General features: G+C 36.2%; 1 protein-coding gene and 1 non-coding gene across 2 annotated transcripts; one reads left to right on the top strand and one right to left on the bottom strand.

Annotated features, from left to right (window-relative positions):
• Window positions 1-8,900: 8,900 nt before the first annotated feature.
• LOC107485379 (proline-rich receptor-like protein kinase PERK13) lies at window positions 8,901-13,971 on the bottom strand. Its single transcript, XM_016105905.1, has 2 exons — window positions 13,854-13,971; window positions 8,901-9,520 (listed from the first exon to the last, which is right to left on the bottom strand). Exons 1-2 carry the CDS (start codon window positions 13,969-13,971, stop codon window positions 8,901-8,903), a joined length of 738 nt encoding a protein of 245 aa, XP_015961391.1.
• A 712-nt stretch (window positions 13,972-14,683) lies between these two features.
• On the top strand, window positions 14,684-14,790 carry LOC127747301 (small nucleolar RNA R71). The gene has a single exon (XR_008009101.1). It is a non-coding gene; the product is annotated as a small nucleolar RNA R71 (small nucleolar RNA).
• The last annotated feature ends 3,999 nt before the right edge of the window (window positions 14,791-18,789 follow it).

Here is an 18,789-nt window from a genome sequence, read left to right as displayed (position 1 = left end):
CAGCAAGTTGACGACTCGTAAGTTACAAATTACGTTGCTCGTGTTGTTATTGTGTTTCCATTTTTAAACGTGCGTGAAATTAATATAATTCTCGTATCGCTTATTCATGGAATTTAAATTCTAAAACATGATGGATTGTGGAGTATGGATATCACAATGGATGATCCTCAGCCACTTGTAGGCCTCTTATGAGTTGGAGGTTAAACTTATTTGATATCATAATCTTTTATTGTTGATTAATCTTATTGTAGTCTTATGTTGGTTAATTCCATGACTAAATTATTGTTAAGAGGTGAATGACAGCACCCAGATGGCATTAGCCATAGACCTTGTCATGGGTAGTCACAACCCTATTACTAAGAAAGTTGCTGAAAGAGGTAGGAGGTATCGAGATAGGTCAAACAGGACATCCTACAAGAAGAAAAAGAGACAAGTGAAGAAGGTCATCTCCCCTATGGGTCCCCTGAGTCCCTCCCTTTGACGGATTTAGTAGTTGCCACGAAGCCTAATATGCGGGTTTTTTATTTTTTTCGCTAGACCATACTTGTAGCTGTTGTGGTCCTTCTTTTGTTGACTTTTTGGTTTGAATGAGACATTCCACAAGTATTTTTCTTATTTTGGTAATTTACGTTGCAGGTTGGTATTTGGTGCACTTAGAATTTAAAGTTGTAAGAATAGTTTTTAAATTGAATGCAACTTCATCAAATGTAGCACTTTGACTATATTGACAGACATAATTATGTAAATGTATGCTCCCGTCTTGTAAACTCTCCCTTACTGTGGAATTTAGCCTAAAGCAGAGAATACGAGCAGATTTTTTTTATGTTTACTTGCTATTTGATTTTGCATTATTTGTGTGGATTATGTTAAGCGAATGTTGTCTATTATGATGTTGATATCTATGATTTTTCAACACATATTTCCAGCTACATTGAGATACTGGAGAAGGGCACATTTTCAGTTTTGCATTTTTAATTTCACAATATGAAACTTAGGTGATACTTTGAAAATTGTAAACTGAAAGCAATCGATAATGTACAAGTAGTCCTATTACACTTGTTATCTTGTATTTGTTACATGGATTTAAAGTTGTTTACCTTGTCTACCATTCTGGTTTATAGAATCATGATTTAAATTGGCACAATAGATGTGCTCGGGTTTTCATCACTAAAGCTATCAACACATCATCTCCCCTTTGATTCTTAATTGTTTACTTTTAAGAACAACCTAGATTTGCAGTCAATTACATATAAAACCATAGCGTTGATACAACCACTTGATAATTTTTTTGTTAAAATATTTTAAATTTTGTGTCAGTTTGAAAACATATGATCATAACATGTTACTTCCATTTAATTTATTTACCTCAAATATATAACATGCTCACTTTGTTCATCTAAAGAAAATTGCTGATGACACAAGCATTCCTACTTGGATGTGGAATACTAACAAACACAACACAAAATTGGATTAAAAAGCCATAACAGAAAGACTCAATCTCACAAGTAACAAAATCATATTTTGCAAGTTTTTGTCACCATGTGTTATGATTGGACCACGGCAACTATAACAAAATATTTAAAGAAGCAACATATGTTAACAAATATCCACAATATCCAATGTGGAAACATAGTTTTTTCTAGCATCAATTCAACATATGTATTGCTGAAGTTAGTGCATAGACATTCCTGAAGCAGTGTCACTCATTTTAGATAACTCCACACAGATGCCACAAGGGATCTTCTATCATTCACTGTTTACTAAAACTAACCACTTAAACAAAAAACTGAAATAATCTACCTTAATAGTCTATAAAAAGCAAATTGAAATAATCTAGCATAACGTCATACTTTCACAACATCTCCACTGTTCATGGCATCAGTTGTGATGTTCAAAATTTTTTCAGATGACTTGCTAGCCTTTCACTGACCTTAGTATGTCATGCATCATCTGCGTGGACATCCATATTTGTCACAAGATGGTAGAAAGGGCCTTATCTTATACAATGCTCAAAACCAATCCAGGTTTGAAGGTTTTATTCCTCACATCAAATGCGTAAGGAATACGAGGAGGCCACAAGCATACTACCTCTTCAATCTTGCTACAGTGATCGTTGTAAAACTTTGTTGGGAGGAAAAAATTTTCGCTTCAGATATGAATATGTCGAGTCTTATCCCCCTTATTTGGCTGATACCCAGATTTTTCCATATCTGAGTTCTCCACCACTTCAGCCAGTTTAGGTAGAACCACATTAGATGCGTGACATTGACCCTAACAAAAACAAATATGGAATTGACAAAATTAAAATTTCTCAAGCCCTTTCATCATTAATCTAGGCAAAAATATCTATTGTTCAATTCCACCTCCTAGTATTATTAAAATACATAGAGAAATACTTAATTAGCAACCGGCACCTCAAGTTATTATTAAAAGGTCCAGAGAAATACATTATTACCAACTTGCTTACCCTATTACTACTAACATAGACAAATTCCTTTTATACTAAGTTAGGTAAACTAATCTTTGCCTTTTTTGTTGGTGAAGATCCTTCGGATCCTAAGTCTGCTTCCTTATCCTTCTTTGGGTCCACCTGCATCTTCATTTGACGATTTTCGATGCAATGTCGATTTGTGTGTCCAGCTTTTCAACACCTACTACGCTGCCTCTTTCTGCCACTCAGTTTCTTAATCTGGGGGCCCCTTTGGTCTTAACTACATCCTTCACCTCACAACTTTCTTTTGCCTTTGCCAATGGGCCCTTCAGATCGCATCTAACCTTAATTTGTTGAAATAAAGCTTGTATGCCATTCATCGCTGTATAAAACAAAGTCGGGCTTCGTGCAGCTACGAATGAAAACCACTGCGACGTAGAGTGCAATGCACCGTGACGTAATAGAAATTTCCTCTCGCTCCACTCACCAGTTATTGCTTTACCATTGTTATCCGATGACATAGCATCCTTATGCCACCTCTTCAGTACCAATATTGAAAAAATTACCATCACATGCTCATGCTTCAAAACGAAGAACATATGTCGACATGGTAACCCTTTTGCAACCAAAAATGGCACGGACACTCAAGCCTATTCACCACCCTATCGTACAGTACCATCAACTACTTACCTGGAATGCCTTATTATTTGATTGTGTACACCATAGTCGTGGACCGTTGAACCTTTGCAACAAAGTCAACTGCACCGACACCTACAAATTCCCTCCTCACTTCAAAAAATAACTCTCATGTGTAAACACTTGTAGCAAACCACTGAAGTGGGTCCAAGCAAGTCGTGATCACTAGGTTGTCGTGAATGGACCTGAAGTGGGCATCTAACTCAATATTTTGATACTCTCGTACCATCAATTTAACATTCTGCACCACCTATAGGACATTGTGCCTTGAATTAAGAAGCTTTTTGACATTCGCATTAATCCCTTCACATCGAGAAGTTGTACGAAACTTGGCACATAATTTGTCTATCAAGTATGCAGTTACCCATATTCTCCACTTATCATAAGTTTCTTTAGCCCAAAAACTATCATCAAGTCCATATTCTTCAACAGTTGTATGCCATTTTGCCTCAAACTCTTCTATCTCCATATTCGAATATAGCCACATAGTGAAAAGTTGTCGTAACCCTTCATCCTTCACATTTGAAGTCAAGTTCTTCTCCACATGCCATGTACACAACCGATGTATGGCCTCTAAAAACACTGCCTTGATTGATGCCCTCATTGAGTTACACCCATCTGTCACTATCACCGATGGCTTCTTGTTGCACATCACCTCCAACAGATTTTCAAGCAATGACGTGTATGATCCAATGCTTTCATCCAACACTAATCCAAACCGAAATATAGTTGTTTGCTTATGATTGTTTAAACCAGAAAAGATTACCAAAGGTCTCCTGTATTTGTTTTTCTTGTAAGTCAAATCGAAGGCAAGCACATCACCAAAGTATTGGTAATCAGCCCAAAACAAGTTTGCTAACATATTATCGTCTGTCAAACTGTACCTAGCTATGCACATCATATCCGACAACGCTTTTTCCTCCAAATAGATTATTGCGGCATTAGCGTCTCCATGAACAATCTTCTCCCGCTTAGTCTTCTCGATATAGTTATAGGCATCATTTTTTGTGAAACCCATTAGAGAATACCCTTAGCTTGCCCTGCTATATAACCTAGGATCTTAGACGTTGGGATAACATGTGCCTGCATGCCATTAATATGTGCCTTAGCCGATGTATTCATTTTTCTGAAGTTGTTGATCATATGAACCATCCTTATAGGAGTTAAATCATGGTTGTGATCTAATATAACTTGTCTAACCCTCCAAATTTCATTGACCTCATCCCATAGGATTGATAGCTTTGCATCACAATTTGTGCACATTTCTGATCTATGGTCTTTCTCCGTGTCAAGCCTTTCATAATGTTTGCGCTGTCTCAGCCTTGCTTGTCATAAAAAAACCTCCTCCTAATCACCCTTCCTTCATCATCCTTTCCCGAGTTACCCTTGCTAATAACAAAGCCATGGCATTTTCCGTATCTCATATAAAACTCATAGGCTGCTTCATCAGTGCAGAACACCTTCCTCATCATATTAGCTTCGGTCAGCATTAGCACGTCTCCATATTCAGTGACTTCTCCCTCCACGCCTTTATCACAACTGTGAGCATTATCGTCTCTAGTCAGTGTCTCGTTTCCTTTAGAATGTGTTCTACCACTAGCGTCCTCTTGAACTCCAGCACCTCTGTTAACTTCATCATATAGTTTAGCCTCCATGCACACAATTACACCATTGGCACAAATCATCTTTACTTGCACAAATCAAATGGCAAAGTCAAAATATTCAAAACCCAATAACTTCAAATACACACTGTCCTCTACAACGTGAGATAAAATGCATTTACTACACCAACTAACACAGATTTTGAATTCTTTGCTGCTACAATAACAAAACTGAATATAGATTCTACAGAATCCATTAACTAGAGAAAAAGAGTTAAAATTCTTATTTTTAGAACTTAAAACTAAAATTGCATTGTATTGAAACTATACTCAATAACTATAAGCATGTACAACTCCTATATATAGTGCTAAACTCCCCGCTACAGTACTTTGCAAAAGCTAAATTTGACTAATTTTACTCCTACTAACCAAGCTGATCTGCCCAAACAAATTGAGTACATAACATTCCTCAAATAATAGTTAACATTTTAAATCATGCCTACATAATTATAACAACTAAAATCAGCACAACCAGTATAAGAGATAAAAGACAGTAACAAATTCATTTAACAACTACTGATTTCGGTAATTTAATATAAAACTATCTTGCACAACTATGAACAAAACAACTCAAGAAATCCACTAGAAAATATTCTTTATAATCTCTAATTCAACTCTATTAACCACTTCATATATACATATATTGAATTCGAAATAAACTTTACCCCTTTCCTTTCTACTACATACACTACCCTAACTGTCAGTAAGTTGCATTATGACACACCACAACAATTAAATAATTAAAAAAATGCATACAAGACTATCATCTTCTTTCCTACATGCTTACCGATCAACGTTCCTTGTGCTTCCCAGGATGTGAACTCTCCGTGTGGCTTCTCATGGTCTCACCGAAACCGTCAACCTTCATCACCTCTTCCGTTCACCGATTCTCTTACAACAACAAAGACAAGTAGGCCTTTTATATTAACATATAGTATAAGAAACCACCTTCTTCATAAAGCTTGGTTCCTTCTGGTTTTACTCTCTCTCGCTCAGGATTGCCTTAACCATTTGATTTCAGACTTCACTTCTTTTTAAAAATAATTAATTATAACTATTGTTACTATTATTATCATGATTTATTTTCTTGGGATTTACCTTTCTTTATGTCAACATCCAACATTTGTTGGGCCCCAAAAAATGTCATACCACACATTGTTGGACTCCCAAAAAAATCCAACAACATAATATCATCATTAACAAAATATTACTATATCTAACTAATTGTCTACCTCCATCACTCATTGGCCACGCTTCAAGAGTTGCCGGGGATCATCGACGAAATCTGCACACGTGTCAACTCCTCGAATGCGCCACCTATTTATTCTTCAGCATCGTAGCATAACCCTACTTTTATTTTATTTGTGGTGTTTTACTAGCATTGAATGTCTTTTGTAAGAATAATGATAATGTTTGTCGACTCAACTTTATCTTATTTTGCTGAGTTCATATATTCTTCTTTTGTGGTCAAGTGATTAATTAAGTATCGAAAAAAAGTTAATTAGTTATAAAAATATTCAAAATATGTTTTCAAAAAGTATGAATTTAAATCTTTGGAAAAGTATAGGGTACCAACATATTATTTGCCAATTTATTGTTAATAATAATTAATTATTATATTTTAAACACATATATAAAGAGACACATCCAAAAAATATATCTATAAAGACACTTCTATTAAACACAGTCATAAAAAAGATATTTTTATTAGACACATCCATAAAAACACTTTCATTAAACACAGTTATAAATAAGAGTTGGCAGAAGTTAGCAGAAATGCTGTTGGTAACGTAGTGGGATTGTAAATCTTTTATATGATTGAGGATTTCTCTGACAAATGATTTGCAAATATTTTCATAAGTATTTATTAAACCTAAAAGTATATCGTAACTTTAGTAGATTCTTATCTTGGATGAATAACCCATCTAAACTTGATGATAATAAAGAATAAATGACCATTTATACCTATAAAAGATAAAAACACTAACATTTGTACCCATGATAGCTTGAAACTAAACTTATACCCATGATAGATGTCCTCCGTATGACAAAACTGCCCTACCTTGGATCTGAACTTGGTTTGTGGGAATCCGATCCTAGGTGGCACTCCAACCCCCCAAAGCCCTATCTTACATGGATTTGAACGTTAGTATATGAGAAGGGAGAAGGTTGAACGCATCAAATCGAAACCCTAGGTAGCTTCCTCCTCTAATTCAAACCATACCCCAGAAAATTGATGCTTGTTGAATCTCATAGAGTGTGAAGTGCACCCACGGTCAGAAAGAATTATCTCGTAACCCCCGCAATGTCTTTCCGCAGATTTAACTCTGATGCAAATGATGGAAGTCGCAGTAGTTCTTCAAGTTCGAAGAAGATGAAGGTGAAGAAGTTGGACGGCAGATGCTTCTGTGACAGAAAGGTTGCATTGATGGAGTTTGGCACGATGACGAACCCTAATAGATGGTTCATTAGATGTCCTCTATGGACGGTAATGGCCAGACGCTGTTGGAGTTGAGGTGAGAAAATTTTCTTTGAATTTAAGTTGACCAATGAGTGCATTTATTTTTGTTTTGTCAGACAAGAGACTGCAAATACTTTGTATGGTTGATGAAATCGAAGAAGGATGGGAGGGCATAGCAAGATGTTTAGCCAAAAGACATTCAGAGCATTCTTATGCAAGACATGATAATGGGTTCACTGTCACTGAACCTAGGGAAAATCAGCAAGGACCCTCAATTTTAGCAAGAAAAATAGACAAATTTAGGGCTGAAATTAGGGGAATTAGAGTGTTACTTTTATGCATTGCGTTGGGGTTGCATTTTTTTTTATGTGTGAGATGTATTTCGTAATAAAAATGTAAAATTTGTATAGAGTTGGGATCTTTGTTAATCATGAGAGAGTGAATGTATTTCCTGATTTTGACATAGACACTTTGAATCTGTTGCTGCCATGTAAGTTCATTTTGATAAAGTTTATTTCTAGACACTTGGAAATGCACATGAATCTCTGTTTTCTACTTAAGGATTCATAATTAAGTTGAATATGTGACATAGAAACCTGAAGGTTGTGGTTATCAATTATAAAATCAGAAGAAGGTGCTGTTAGAATAATGATAATATTAACCATAAATGAGTTGGGAACACTTATACATAGATATTGCAAGTTCCGTTGATTGTCATATAAGCCAAGAAAGGCAAGTATTTGCAACTTAAAGCATAACCTCAAAACCAGCATAACTAACTTAACAACTAGACAGACCATGAAAAATCATAACAAAAAAATATTGTGTTGTATGTTTTCTTTAATAAACTAAACCAACCAAAAACCAACCATAAGTAGTCTATCAGCACTGTTGATTACATTAAAATAGCAAACACAGTCAAAACACAGTCTATGACATTGGTGTTGAGTTACTGCTCCCGCTTGAGACACCATATTTTGTTCCGCCTAATGCACCTTTCCTGACTCGGCCTTTCCCTTCACCTCTGCCTCTAACAGCTGTGCCTCGACCTCTAGCACTTGCAGCCACACCAGGTGTCGGCATGAACTACACGAACCGTGTGGTTGTCCCTGCACTAACACCTTGCAGTGGATGAGGGGTTATTTGAGAGTTGTGTATGGAAGGGGTTGTGGATGGATGCTTGGGAGATGGTGTAGATGCTTGTGGTGTATGTGCAGTCTGGGGGGAGGGGGTCGTTTGACACTTCTCATTTTAAGTTGTTTCTTGGCTACTCCACTATTTGTTGGAGGTTGTGGTTGTGTTCTTGTTGGTGGTGGCATCGGTTGCGGTTGCTGGAATCCAAAGAACAACCAAATCTAATGTGTGAGTAATTAAACAAGTGAATTTAGGGAATTGAATAATGCAATGAACTAATTGTGCAGGTTGGGGTGTTGTGGAACCATTTCCTACTTTAGTTGCTACTGCTTCAGCTTCTGCAGCTTCTAATGTCGCCTCCCAATACATTTCAGCCAGCATATTCTCATCCTCATCACTTGCAGGGACTTGGGGTGCAGCACTCCCTTCACCCATTGCTTTTTTTCTCTTCTTACAGTTTCTCTTGTTGTGACTAGCCTACGAAAAACTGGTACTAATTAAAATGTGCAACATGAATTTATAGAGTTGTAATAATTTCATTATTTTGGGGAGTTCTGTTGGAGTCAGAGGGTGGGACTGACTCAGGGATTGATTGTGAAAGTGGATTTCTATAAGGATGTGGGATGTATTGGGTGAGCTGTTCAGGTGCAATAGGTTCAGAGAAATTGGCTTCAGAGGGAGGGACTTGGTCTGAACCATCAGTGTGGAATGGTTGCTGGTCATGCTCAATAGGTGGCTGGGAAGCTTCAGAGACATTGGCTTTAGAGGGAGGGACTGGGTCTGTCCCATGAGTATGGGATGGTTGCTGATCATACTCAACAGGTGGCTGAGAAGGTTGGGACTGAGATGATGGTGGTTCATCTGGTTGGACAGGTGTTGGAGGAGGTTGGGAAATCTGTCTTGCTTCATGGGATGATGAAGGTGCTGGATTTGGTATCTGTTGGGGCACTGTAAAACTGTCCTCATTTTGGGCAACAACATCAGCTAGGTTGTTCTCTTGATGGGCCTCTTCCATGGGCTGGGGCTCACCGCTTATTTGGGTGTGCTTCACAACTTGTACATTACCTGCTATCTCAGTATTATCATCATCTTCCACTACTGCCAATATTCTTCTTGGACTCTTCTTTGGAGTTGGTACTGGTGCAAAATTTATAACCCACAAACTAATCGGCAAGTGCACCGGGTCGTACCAAGTAGTACCTCAAGTGAATGAGGGTCAATCCCACGAGGATTAATAGACCAAGTAACAATGGTTGATTAAATTACTTAGTTAGAAAAACAGAAAATAGTGTTTGAGAGTTCAAAAAGCATTAAACAAGAAACTCAGAATATCAGAAGACAGGCAATAAATAAGTTGGGAATAAAATATGGAGAAAGCAATTAAGGCTTCAGAGTTATCTATTTTCCGGATTGACTTTTCTTATTAATTTGTTTTAATCATGCAAGATTTAATTCCTGGAAAACTATATATGACTAAACCCTAATTCCTTAGACCTTTTTAGTCTCCTCTAAAATTCATCAACCGCCAATTCTTTGGTCAATTAATTCCAATTAGAGGGTGAAGTTCAATTCTAGTTATATGCCATAGAAATCCTAATTACCCAAATATAAGAGGATTATATGTCACGTATCCCATTAAATCTAGATAATTAGAAATTTAGGAGAATATGTTTTCAACTGTTGTTCAAGTAAAGAGCTTTTCCAAGTTATACAAGAACTCAATTAGAAAGAGGGTCATACTTCCATTCCACCCAATTTCATAAAATAAAGAACGAAAACAATTCTTGAAATATAAATTAGTACATAAATTAAAATAGAAAAAACAAGAAACAGAATCAATCCATACAATAGATAGAGCTTCTAACCTTAACAGTGGAGGTTTAGTCGCTCATGAAAAAGATTGAAAACTAAGATTCTGGTAAACTGTTAATTTTTGGGATGAGATGGAATAATCCCCAGAAGAAAAGTTTATTCTTTTTATATTCTAATCCTAATTAATTTAAAATCTATTTTCTAAAATTAAAATAATATCTTTTCCTATTTTAAAATAAAATTTAAATTTAAATCAGAATTAATTAACAATCCGCGCCTTGTAACGTGGGGACCACTTGGCTTCACTAGGATCCACGCCTAACTTTATGCTGTTCACCACACAAGGCGCCTAACTTAAACTGAAGAGGAGGCAATGCGCCTTACTTGAGATGGGAGTGCGCCTTACTTGAAGGAGAGCATATGTTGCGTGTTGTTGTTGTTTCTTGCGCCTAACTTGAGAAATCTCAAGTTAGGCGCAGCCTTGGCAGATTTTATGGAAAAGAAGTATAGAGTATTATATATCATTGGAAAGCCCTGGAAGTTAGCTTTCCAACGCTACTGAGAGCACGTCAATTGAACCTCTGTAGCTTGCGTTATTCAGGTTTGAGTGCATAGAGGTCAGGGTTGACAGCATCATTCGCCTTCTTCTTTTTTTCTGCGAAAACTCCATCAAATTTATCCAAATGCTACCTAAAATAAACAGAATTGCACACAACTCAAAGTAACATCCATAGTGGCTAAAAGATAATTAATTCTTGATTAAACTCAACAAATTAAATGCAAAGTCACTAGGAAAATATAAGAAAGATGCTCACGCATCACAACACCAAACTTGAATTGTTGCTTGTCCTCAAGCAACTAAACTAATATAGGCTTAGGATGTGAATTTGCATGAGAATGAGAGTTCAATTAAGCTCATGTCTCTTCTTGTAGTGGGGTTTACAACTGCAATCCTGAATAGTTCTGGCATCCCATTCTCCTTTGAATTAGAAGGATGTCATTGTCATTTGGAATTAGAATCCGGATAATATTATGAATTCTCTAATCTTTTGTACTTCAATTCAATCCTTGAACACAACGAATTTCCTTTGATTCTTTTTTTCTTTGGTGCTTTGCACCTTGAGCCTAGCTGTGACTTTAAATATTTTGTCTCAAGCTTCACTTGATACAAAAATACCACAAACACTTAACTGGGAAACTCTCTTTAAGTTCTGAATTTCCTTTCAATTACTCCCAGACAGTGGTACTCAAAGCCTTTGGCATACTCTGTTAAACGCATTTGATCTCGACTCTTAGTGTTCTGTCTCAAGGCTTACTTGACACAATCACACCACGAGCATATGACCAGGGAAACAACTCTTTGAGCTTTTAATCATGTCTGACCTCCCTAGTCATTGATGCTCAGAGCCTTAAACGTTGCTTTTATTTTTTTTGCTGCTTTTTCTGCTTCAAGAATTAAACTTTCACTTATTGCAGAGAATTCATAATAGTTCTCTAAATTTCTGTTCCTTATACATCAACATTCTTTGATTCAAATTTAAATATGCACTGTTCATGTCATGCATTTAGAGTCACAGAAATACCACCACATTTGGATAAATGAGACTACTCTTAAAATTAAACCCAATTTCTCATGCACTATATCTTTTCTTCTTTCTTTTTGATTTCAAGTTCAGTTGACAATACATGAGACACCTTTCAACATTAAAGCAAAGAACAAAAAATTTCAAAATAGTAGAACTAAACTAGAACCTAGGAATGTATCTAATAAAGGATAATGCAATAATAAAATAAACAGAAAATAGGAATATAACATAATAAGAACGGGAGGAAATATAGAATGAAAGGAACTCAATCACCTCAGTTATCCTAGTGGCCATCTCATTCTTCTGGTTGTGCTCCTCTGTGAAGATGATTTGTCTTCCTTTGGTGCTATTTAAATTAAACAGAAAAGCCAAAAAGCGAAGCGACAACACCAAACTTAAAAATTTGTTTGTCCTCAAGCAAAGAATAACTGAAAACAGAGAGAGACATAAAAAGACATACGGAGGAGTAAAAACAAATAGTATGATAAAATAAAAAGAAGGGAAGAGAATCAGGGGCATGGGTTGCTATATTTTTTTTTCTTTTTCAATTTTTTTTAGATGGTCTACGCTGAACTTGGGAAATTTCAAGTTCAGCATGGAGTCTGGCTCTTGTTTACGCTGAGTAGGTTTTTGTCCATGCTGAATCAACCTCCTCCAAAGTGTTTAAAAATTTTTTTAAGTGTCCAGTTCTTGTTTTAAAATTTCTGCATGATCAAAACACAAGTAAAACAACAGAGAAACATTAAAAACTAAATAAAAATCAAATAGATAATAAAACTAATGCAACGGAAAAATAACTAAGGATACGAAATTATCGGGTTGCCTCCCGACAAGCACTTTTTTACCGTCACTAGTTGACGGTCAGCTCCTCTAAGGAGGAGGATCATAAGGGCTCAGATTTTCATCCCTCACTGTGAACTTTTTTCCTGTGTCCCCATAACGTAGCTCAATATGCTCCAGAGAGAGGATTCTATTTACTGTATAAGTCCACACTGGATTGCTAGTCAACACCACCTTCGTTCCTGGGGAGAAACCTTTAGTAGGGATCTTTTTGTTTCTCCATCCCCTGGGTACTTTCTTCTTTTTGGGAACCTCCTCCTTGGTAGATGATGCATTCCCGACACCAAACTTAGGTTTGATGTCAGGAGGGATTTTATTAATTGTTACTAAAGGAGGTTTGAGCTGCAAATTCTACTGTGCATTATCAAGGGGTTCTTGAAGGTTTGGTTTAATAAGCCCAGTCTGTATGCACCTCTCTTCTTCACCTGCTGAATGTATATCTTTGAAGACATGAAAGACTAGTTTCTCATTATGCACTCTAAGCATTAATTCACTTTCTTCTACATCAATCAGAGCTCGTCCAGTGGCGAGGAATGGTCTTCCTAGAATTATAAAGGCATTCTCATCCTCCTCTGTGTCAAGAATCACAAAATCTACTAGGAGGAAGAACTTACCCACTTTGACCAAGACATTCTCCACTAATCCGTATGTAGGCTTTGTAGATTTGTCTGCCATCTGTAATGCTATCCTTGTGGGTTTTGTTTCTTGGATTTGCAACTTGTTCATCACATATAAGGGCATTAGATTGATGCTCGCTCCCAGATCATATAACGCTTTCTCAGAGGTTGTGCTCCCAATGGTGCATGAAATTTGAAAGCTCCCTGGATCTGGCATCTTCCTTGGTAAGTTATTCTGAATTATGGCACTACATTCCTTAGTCAGGACCACTGTCTCATCTCCCTTTAAAGGCTTCTTCTTTCACAACAACTCCTTCATTAATTTGATATAGAGAGGCATTTGCTCCAAAACCTCAGCAAAAGAAATATTGATTTGCAACTTTTTGAAGACTTCCAAGAACTTTGAAAACTGCTTGTCCTTGGTCTCCTTTTGAAGTCTCTGAGAATATGGCATTTTAGGCTTGTACTCAGGAGCCTTTGGCAATGTAGGATAAGTGTCAAGAGAGTCTGGGAATGGGTTGTCCGCACGCTTTGGAAGGGCGTGCTCTACTTCTTCCTTCTTCTCCTCTGGAGCTTCTTTTTCAACTATCTCATCATTAACTTGTGCTTCCATACTTGCTACTTGTCCACTTATCAAGGTGATAGCCTTGCATTCCTCTCTTAGATTCACCACTATATCATCAGGAAATGTATTTGAGGACCCCTCAGGTATTTGCTTGCTCAGTTGGCCCATTTGCACCTCCAAATTTCTAATGGAAGCTCTAGTTTCTTGCATAAAACTTTTTATCATCTCCCAATTAAAATCTTATTGGGGTTGAGAATTTGCCTGCTGAGGTGGTTGTTGTTGATGAGACTGAAATTGGCAGTTATTATGATTGTTCTGTTGGAAACCGTCCTGAGAATCATTGTTGAAATTCTGATATCTATGAGATTGGTCCCTCCACCCAAAATTTGGGTGATTTCTCCACCCCTGATTGTATGTCTTAGAGTATGCATCATTATTGGGGTTTCTAGGACCACTCTCCATGTAATTTACCTGTTTAGAAGAAGATTGAGCATAATCATAATTTTCATTTTGTATAAAATTACATGTCATGTCGTAAGGGACCTCTTGAGGTGTATTCTGGGTGTTGACAGCTGGAACTTGCATTCCACTCAACTGTTGAGTAATTAAATTCATTTGCTGACTCAAAATTTTATTCTGAGTAAGGATAGTATTAAGAGCTTCTACTTCCATAACACCTTTCTTCTGAGGAGCCTCAGAGTTCACAGAATTCCTGTTAGATGAGTATAAATATTGGTTGCTAGCAACCAATTCAATAAGCTCAATAGTCTCCTCCGGTGTCTTCTTCATGTGCAATGAACCACTTGCAGAATTATTTAAGCACATCTTGGACATTTCTTCCAAGCCTTCATAAAAGATATCTAGTTGGATCCATTTGGAGAACATGTCCGGAGGGCATTGCCTAGTCAGTAGCTTGTATCTCTCCCAAGCTTCATAAAGAGTTTCACCATTCTTCTGCCTGAAGGTCTGAACCTCCACCCTAAACTTAGTCAGCTTCTTTGGCGGAAAAAATTTAGTAAGAAACCCAGTAACAACCTTGTCCCAAGTATCTAACTCTCCTTGGGTTCTGAATCTAGCCATAGCTTTGCTCTATCCCTCAGAGCAAACGGGAAGAGCATGAGTTTGTACACCTCAAGGTTCACTCCATTTGTCTTCACAGTATCACAAATCTGCAGAAAATTAGAAATAAACTTATTTGGGTCTTCTTGGGGAAGACCACGATACTGTCAGTTTTGTTGCACCAGGGTGACCAATTGTGGCTTCAATTCAAAGTTGTTTGCAGCTATAGGAGGCACCACAATGCTTTTTCCATAAAGATCTGCAGTAGGAGCAGTGTAAGAGCCAAGCACTCTCCTTTGTTTCTCATTCCCATTCGGATTAGCCATGTTGGCATTAGCGGCATTATTAGGATCCATAGTGGATTCTGCAGCCTTGTAAAGTCTTGCGTGTTGCAAACGTCACCTGAAAGTCTTTTCAGGTTCAGGATCAAAGTCTAAGAGAGGTTCCTTGTCTCTGTTTCTGCGCATAAACAGACAAGACCAAGTGCCCATTCCACGCTGGCCACTCCAAGTTAGGCGCCCAAATCTTCAAGTAAGGCGCCAAAAACTTGGTGCGGAATTTATAACCCACAAACTAACCGACAAGTACACCGGGTCGTACCAAGTAGTACCTCAAGTGAATAAGGATCGATCCCACGAGGGTTGACGTACTAAGCAACAATGGTTGATTAAATTATTTAGTTAGACAAACAGAAAATGATGTTTGAGAGTTCAAAAAGCATTAAACAGGAAACTCAGAATATTAGAAGATAGACAATAAATAAGTTGGGAATAAAATATGGACAAAGCAGTTAAGGCTTCAGAGTTATCTATTTTCCGGATTGAATTTTCTTATTAATTTATTTTAATCATGCAAGATTTAATTCCTAGCAAACTATATATGACTAAACCCTAATTCCTTAGACCTTTTTAGTCTCCTCTAAAATTCATCAGCCGCCAAATCCTTGGTCAATTAATTCCAATTAGAGGGTGAAGTTCAATTCTAGTTATATGCCACAGAAATCCTAATTACCCAAATATAAGAGGATTATATGTCACGTATCCCATTAAATCCAGATAATTAGAAATTTAGGAGAATATGTTTTCAAGCTGTTGTTCAAGTAAAGAGCTTTTCAAAGTTATACACGAACTCAATTAGAAAGAGGGTCATACTTCCGTTCCACCCAATTTCATAAAATAAAGAACAAAAACAATTCTTGAAATATAAATCAGTACATAAATTAAAATAGACAAAACAAGGAATAGAATCAATCCATACAATAGACAGAGCTCCTAACCTTAACAGTGGAGGTTTAGTTGCTCATGGAAAAGAGTGAAAACTAGGATTCTGGTAAACTGTGAATTTTGGGATGAGATGGAATAATCCCCAAAAGAAAAGTTTCTTCTTTTTATATCTAATCCTAATTAATTTAAAATCTATTTTCCAAAATTAAAATAATATCTTTTCCTATTTTAAAATAAAATTTAAATTTAAATCAGAATTAATTAACAATCCGCACCTTGTAACATGGGGACCACTTGGCTTCACTAGGATCCATGCCTAACTTCATGCTGTTCACCACACAAGGCGCCTAACTTGAACTGAAGAGGAGGCAATGCACCTTACTTGAGATGGGAGTGCGCCTTACTTGAAGGAGAGCATATGTTGCGTGTTGTTGTTGTTTCTTGCGCCTAACTTGAGAAATCTCAAGTTAGGCGTAGCCTTGGCAGATTTTATGAAAAAGAAGTATGAATTATTATATATCATTGGAAAGCTCTAGAAGTTAGCTTTTTAACGCCACTAAGAGCACGTCAATTGAACTTCTGTAGCTCGAGTTATTTAGGTTCGAGTGCAGAGAGGTCAGGGTTGACATCATCATTCGCCTTCTTCTCTTTTTCTGCAGAAACTCCATCAAATCTAGCCAAATGCTACCTAAAATAAACAGAATTGCACACGACTCAAAGTAACATCCATAGTGGCTAAAAGATAATTAATTCTTGATTAAACTCAACAAATTAAATGCAAATTCATTAGGAAAATATAGGAAAGATGCTCACGCATCAGGTACCCTTTTAGCACAAACCTTTCTTCTCATCTTTGATGGAGTCATTTCCTTCTCCTCAACTAGCACAGGATGATCCATCGGATGCTCTGTATAGACATTAATTTTGTTACCATTATTCATGGCTACCTCATACATTCTAACTACGTCCATATCAACCCTTAGCAACCTCAACCCATTATCAAGCTCCTTCCCAGGTTCTAGCCAGTAAAACTCGGCAATCGACATATATCCAATTTCCTTCAGCAAATCAGACATGAAAAACCATTGAGGGTATCAACGTTAACCCTCTCTATCTCTGTTACTTCTCCACCAATGTAACTAACCTTCCCACATGGCCCTCTCTTAAGCCATCCTCTATGATGAATGGACAGAGTTATGTGGATGGTGGCCATCCTTGGAAGTAAAATTAAACAAAACAATAAAAAAGCATTGTCTGTAACTGATGCTAAAAAAAACCCTCAACCAACTATTCTATCAATTCTGAAGGAAATAAAGTTAATCATAAGGTTCGATTAGGTAACAAGGTCTGTCTAACTAGTGACAACGACATATGAAATTAATCATTAGTGGCAATGACATACCTCTGTTCTTCAAAGGGAGTGACCTCCTCACTGTCGAAGAGGAAAGGACTAGTATAAGGCTCTGCTCGCTAATCGATTGGGAGTAATCCGGTCGTCTTCTCCGACCTGGGAATGGAGCAACGGCGACGGTAAACCTCTACTAGGGCACGGTGGATTCTCATGCGAAGTGTCGTTCCTTTTTCCACACCCTTAGTGATACCAACATTCAAATCCACGTAAGATAGGTTTTTGGGGGGTTTGGAGTGCCACCTAGGATCGGATTCCCACGAATTAAGTTCAGATCCAAAGCAGGGCAGTTTTGTCACACGGAGAGCATCTATCATGGGTATAAATTTAGTTTCAAGCTATCATGAGTACAAATATCAGCATTTTTATCTTTTATGGATACAAATGGTCATTCATTCTGATAATAAATAAAATGATAAATACTCTCTCTTGAAGTGTTCCCACAAAAATCAACATGCTAACGAATTAGTTCGTCCGTAGCTATATATCAATCAATTGTAAAGAAAAATATTAGATAAACAAATTGTTTTTATAATTAAATTTAATAAAACTTTTTTCCTTTTTATATATGCATCTCTTCTCACTTTCTTAATTGATATTTATTGTATCAATAAATTATTAGATTAATTTAATTTAATTTGGTTATCGAAATTGATTTGATTACGTAGGACAATATTTGGTTTTAAAGATATAGAGACAGGAATATGTTAGTATATATTTATTGTTTATTTGTTGAGACATAAATTTTAGATGAATACGTTAGTATATAAATATACATAAAATATATGTATTTAATATTTTTTTTAAATATTGAGACACAGAGATATAATTAATTGGACATAATTTTATATATTTTTTTATTAATTTTTACACAATTAATTTTTAGAAAAAATTTCACTCATTTCTCTTAAGATATATTAAAATGACACTTCCTTCCACTTTATTTGTAAAATATACATTTTCTTCCCTTATAACTTTTACAAATCTCCTCTTTAATCCATTTTAAATTTACTTTGTTAATTAATGTTAACAATATCTATTTTTTAATAAAAAATAAATTATCTTTTACAAAAATATCCTTTAGCAAAAATTTTACTTTTTTGTTATTAAATTTTGCTTACCAAAATACTCTTTAATAAATTTTTGTATTGATTAAATTGTATTTTTATCAAACTATTTTTTAAAAAAATTAATAGTTAAATTATTTTTTTCTAAGATACCCTTCAATAAATTTTTAATTATTAAATTATAATTTTATCAAAGTTTTGGTTAATAATTTTTTATATTTTACTATTA

Source organism: Arachis duranensis, chromosome 4, assembly GCF_000817695.3.
Source record: "Arachis duranensis cultivar V14167 chromosome 4, aradu.V14167.gnm2.J7QH, whole genome shotgun sequence".
Taxonomy (NCBI): Eukaryota; Viridiplantae; Streptophyta; class Magnoliopsida; order Fabales; family Fabaceae; genus Arachis; species Arachis duranensis.
The sequence above is the reverse complement of the archived record's forward strand: the minus strand, read 5'-3'. Positions and strand labels throughout refer to the sequence as shown.

Bases quoted from the DNA above. Each gene is read 5' to 3' on its own strand.
- LOC107485379 (XM_016105905.1), bottom strand. From the start codon at position 13,971: ATGGGCCAACTGAGCAAGCAAATACCTGAGGGGTCCTCAAATACATTT. The intron at 9,521-13,853 runs GTATGGAAGCAC...ATTTTGCACCAG, and splicing joins GATAAGTGGACAAGTAGCAA to TACCAACTCCAAAGAAGAGT.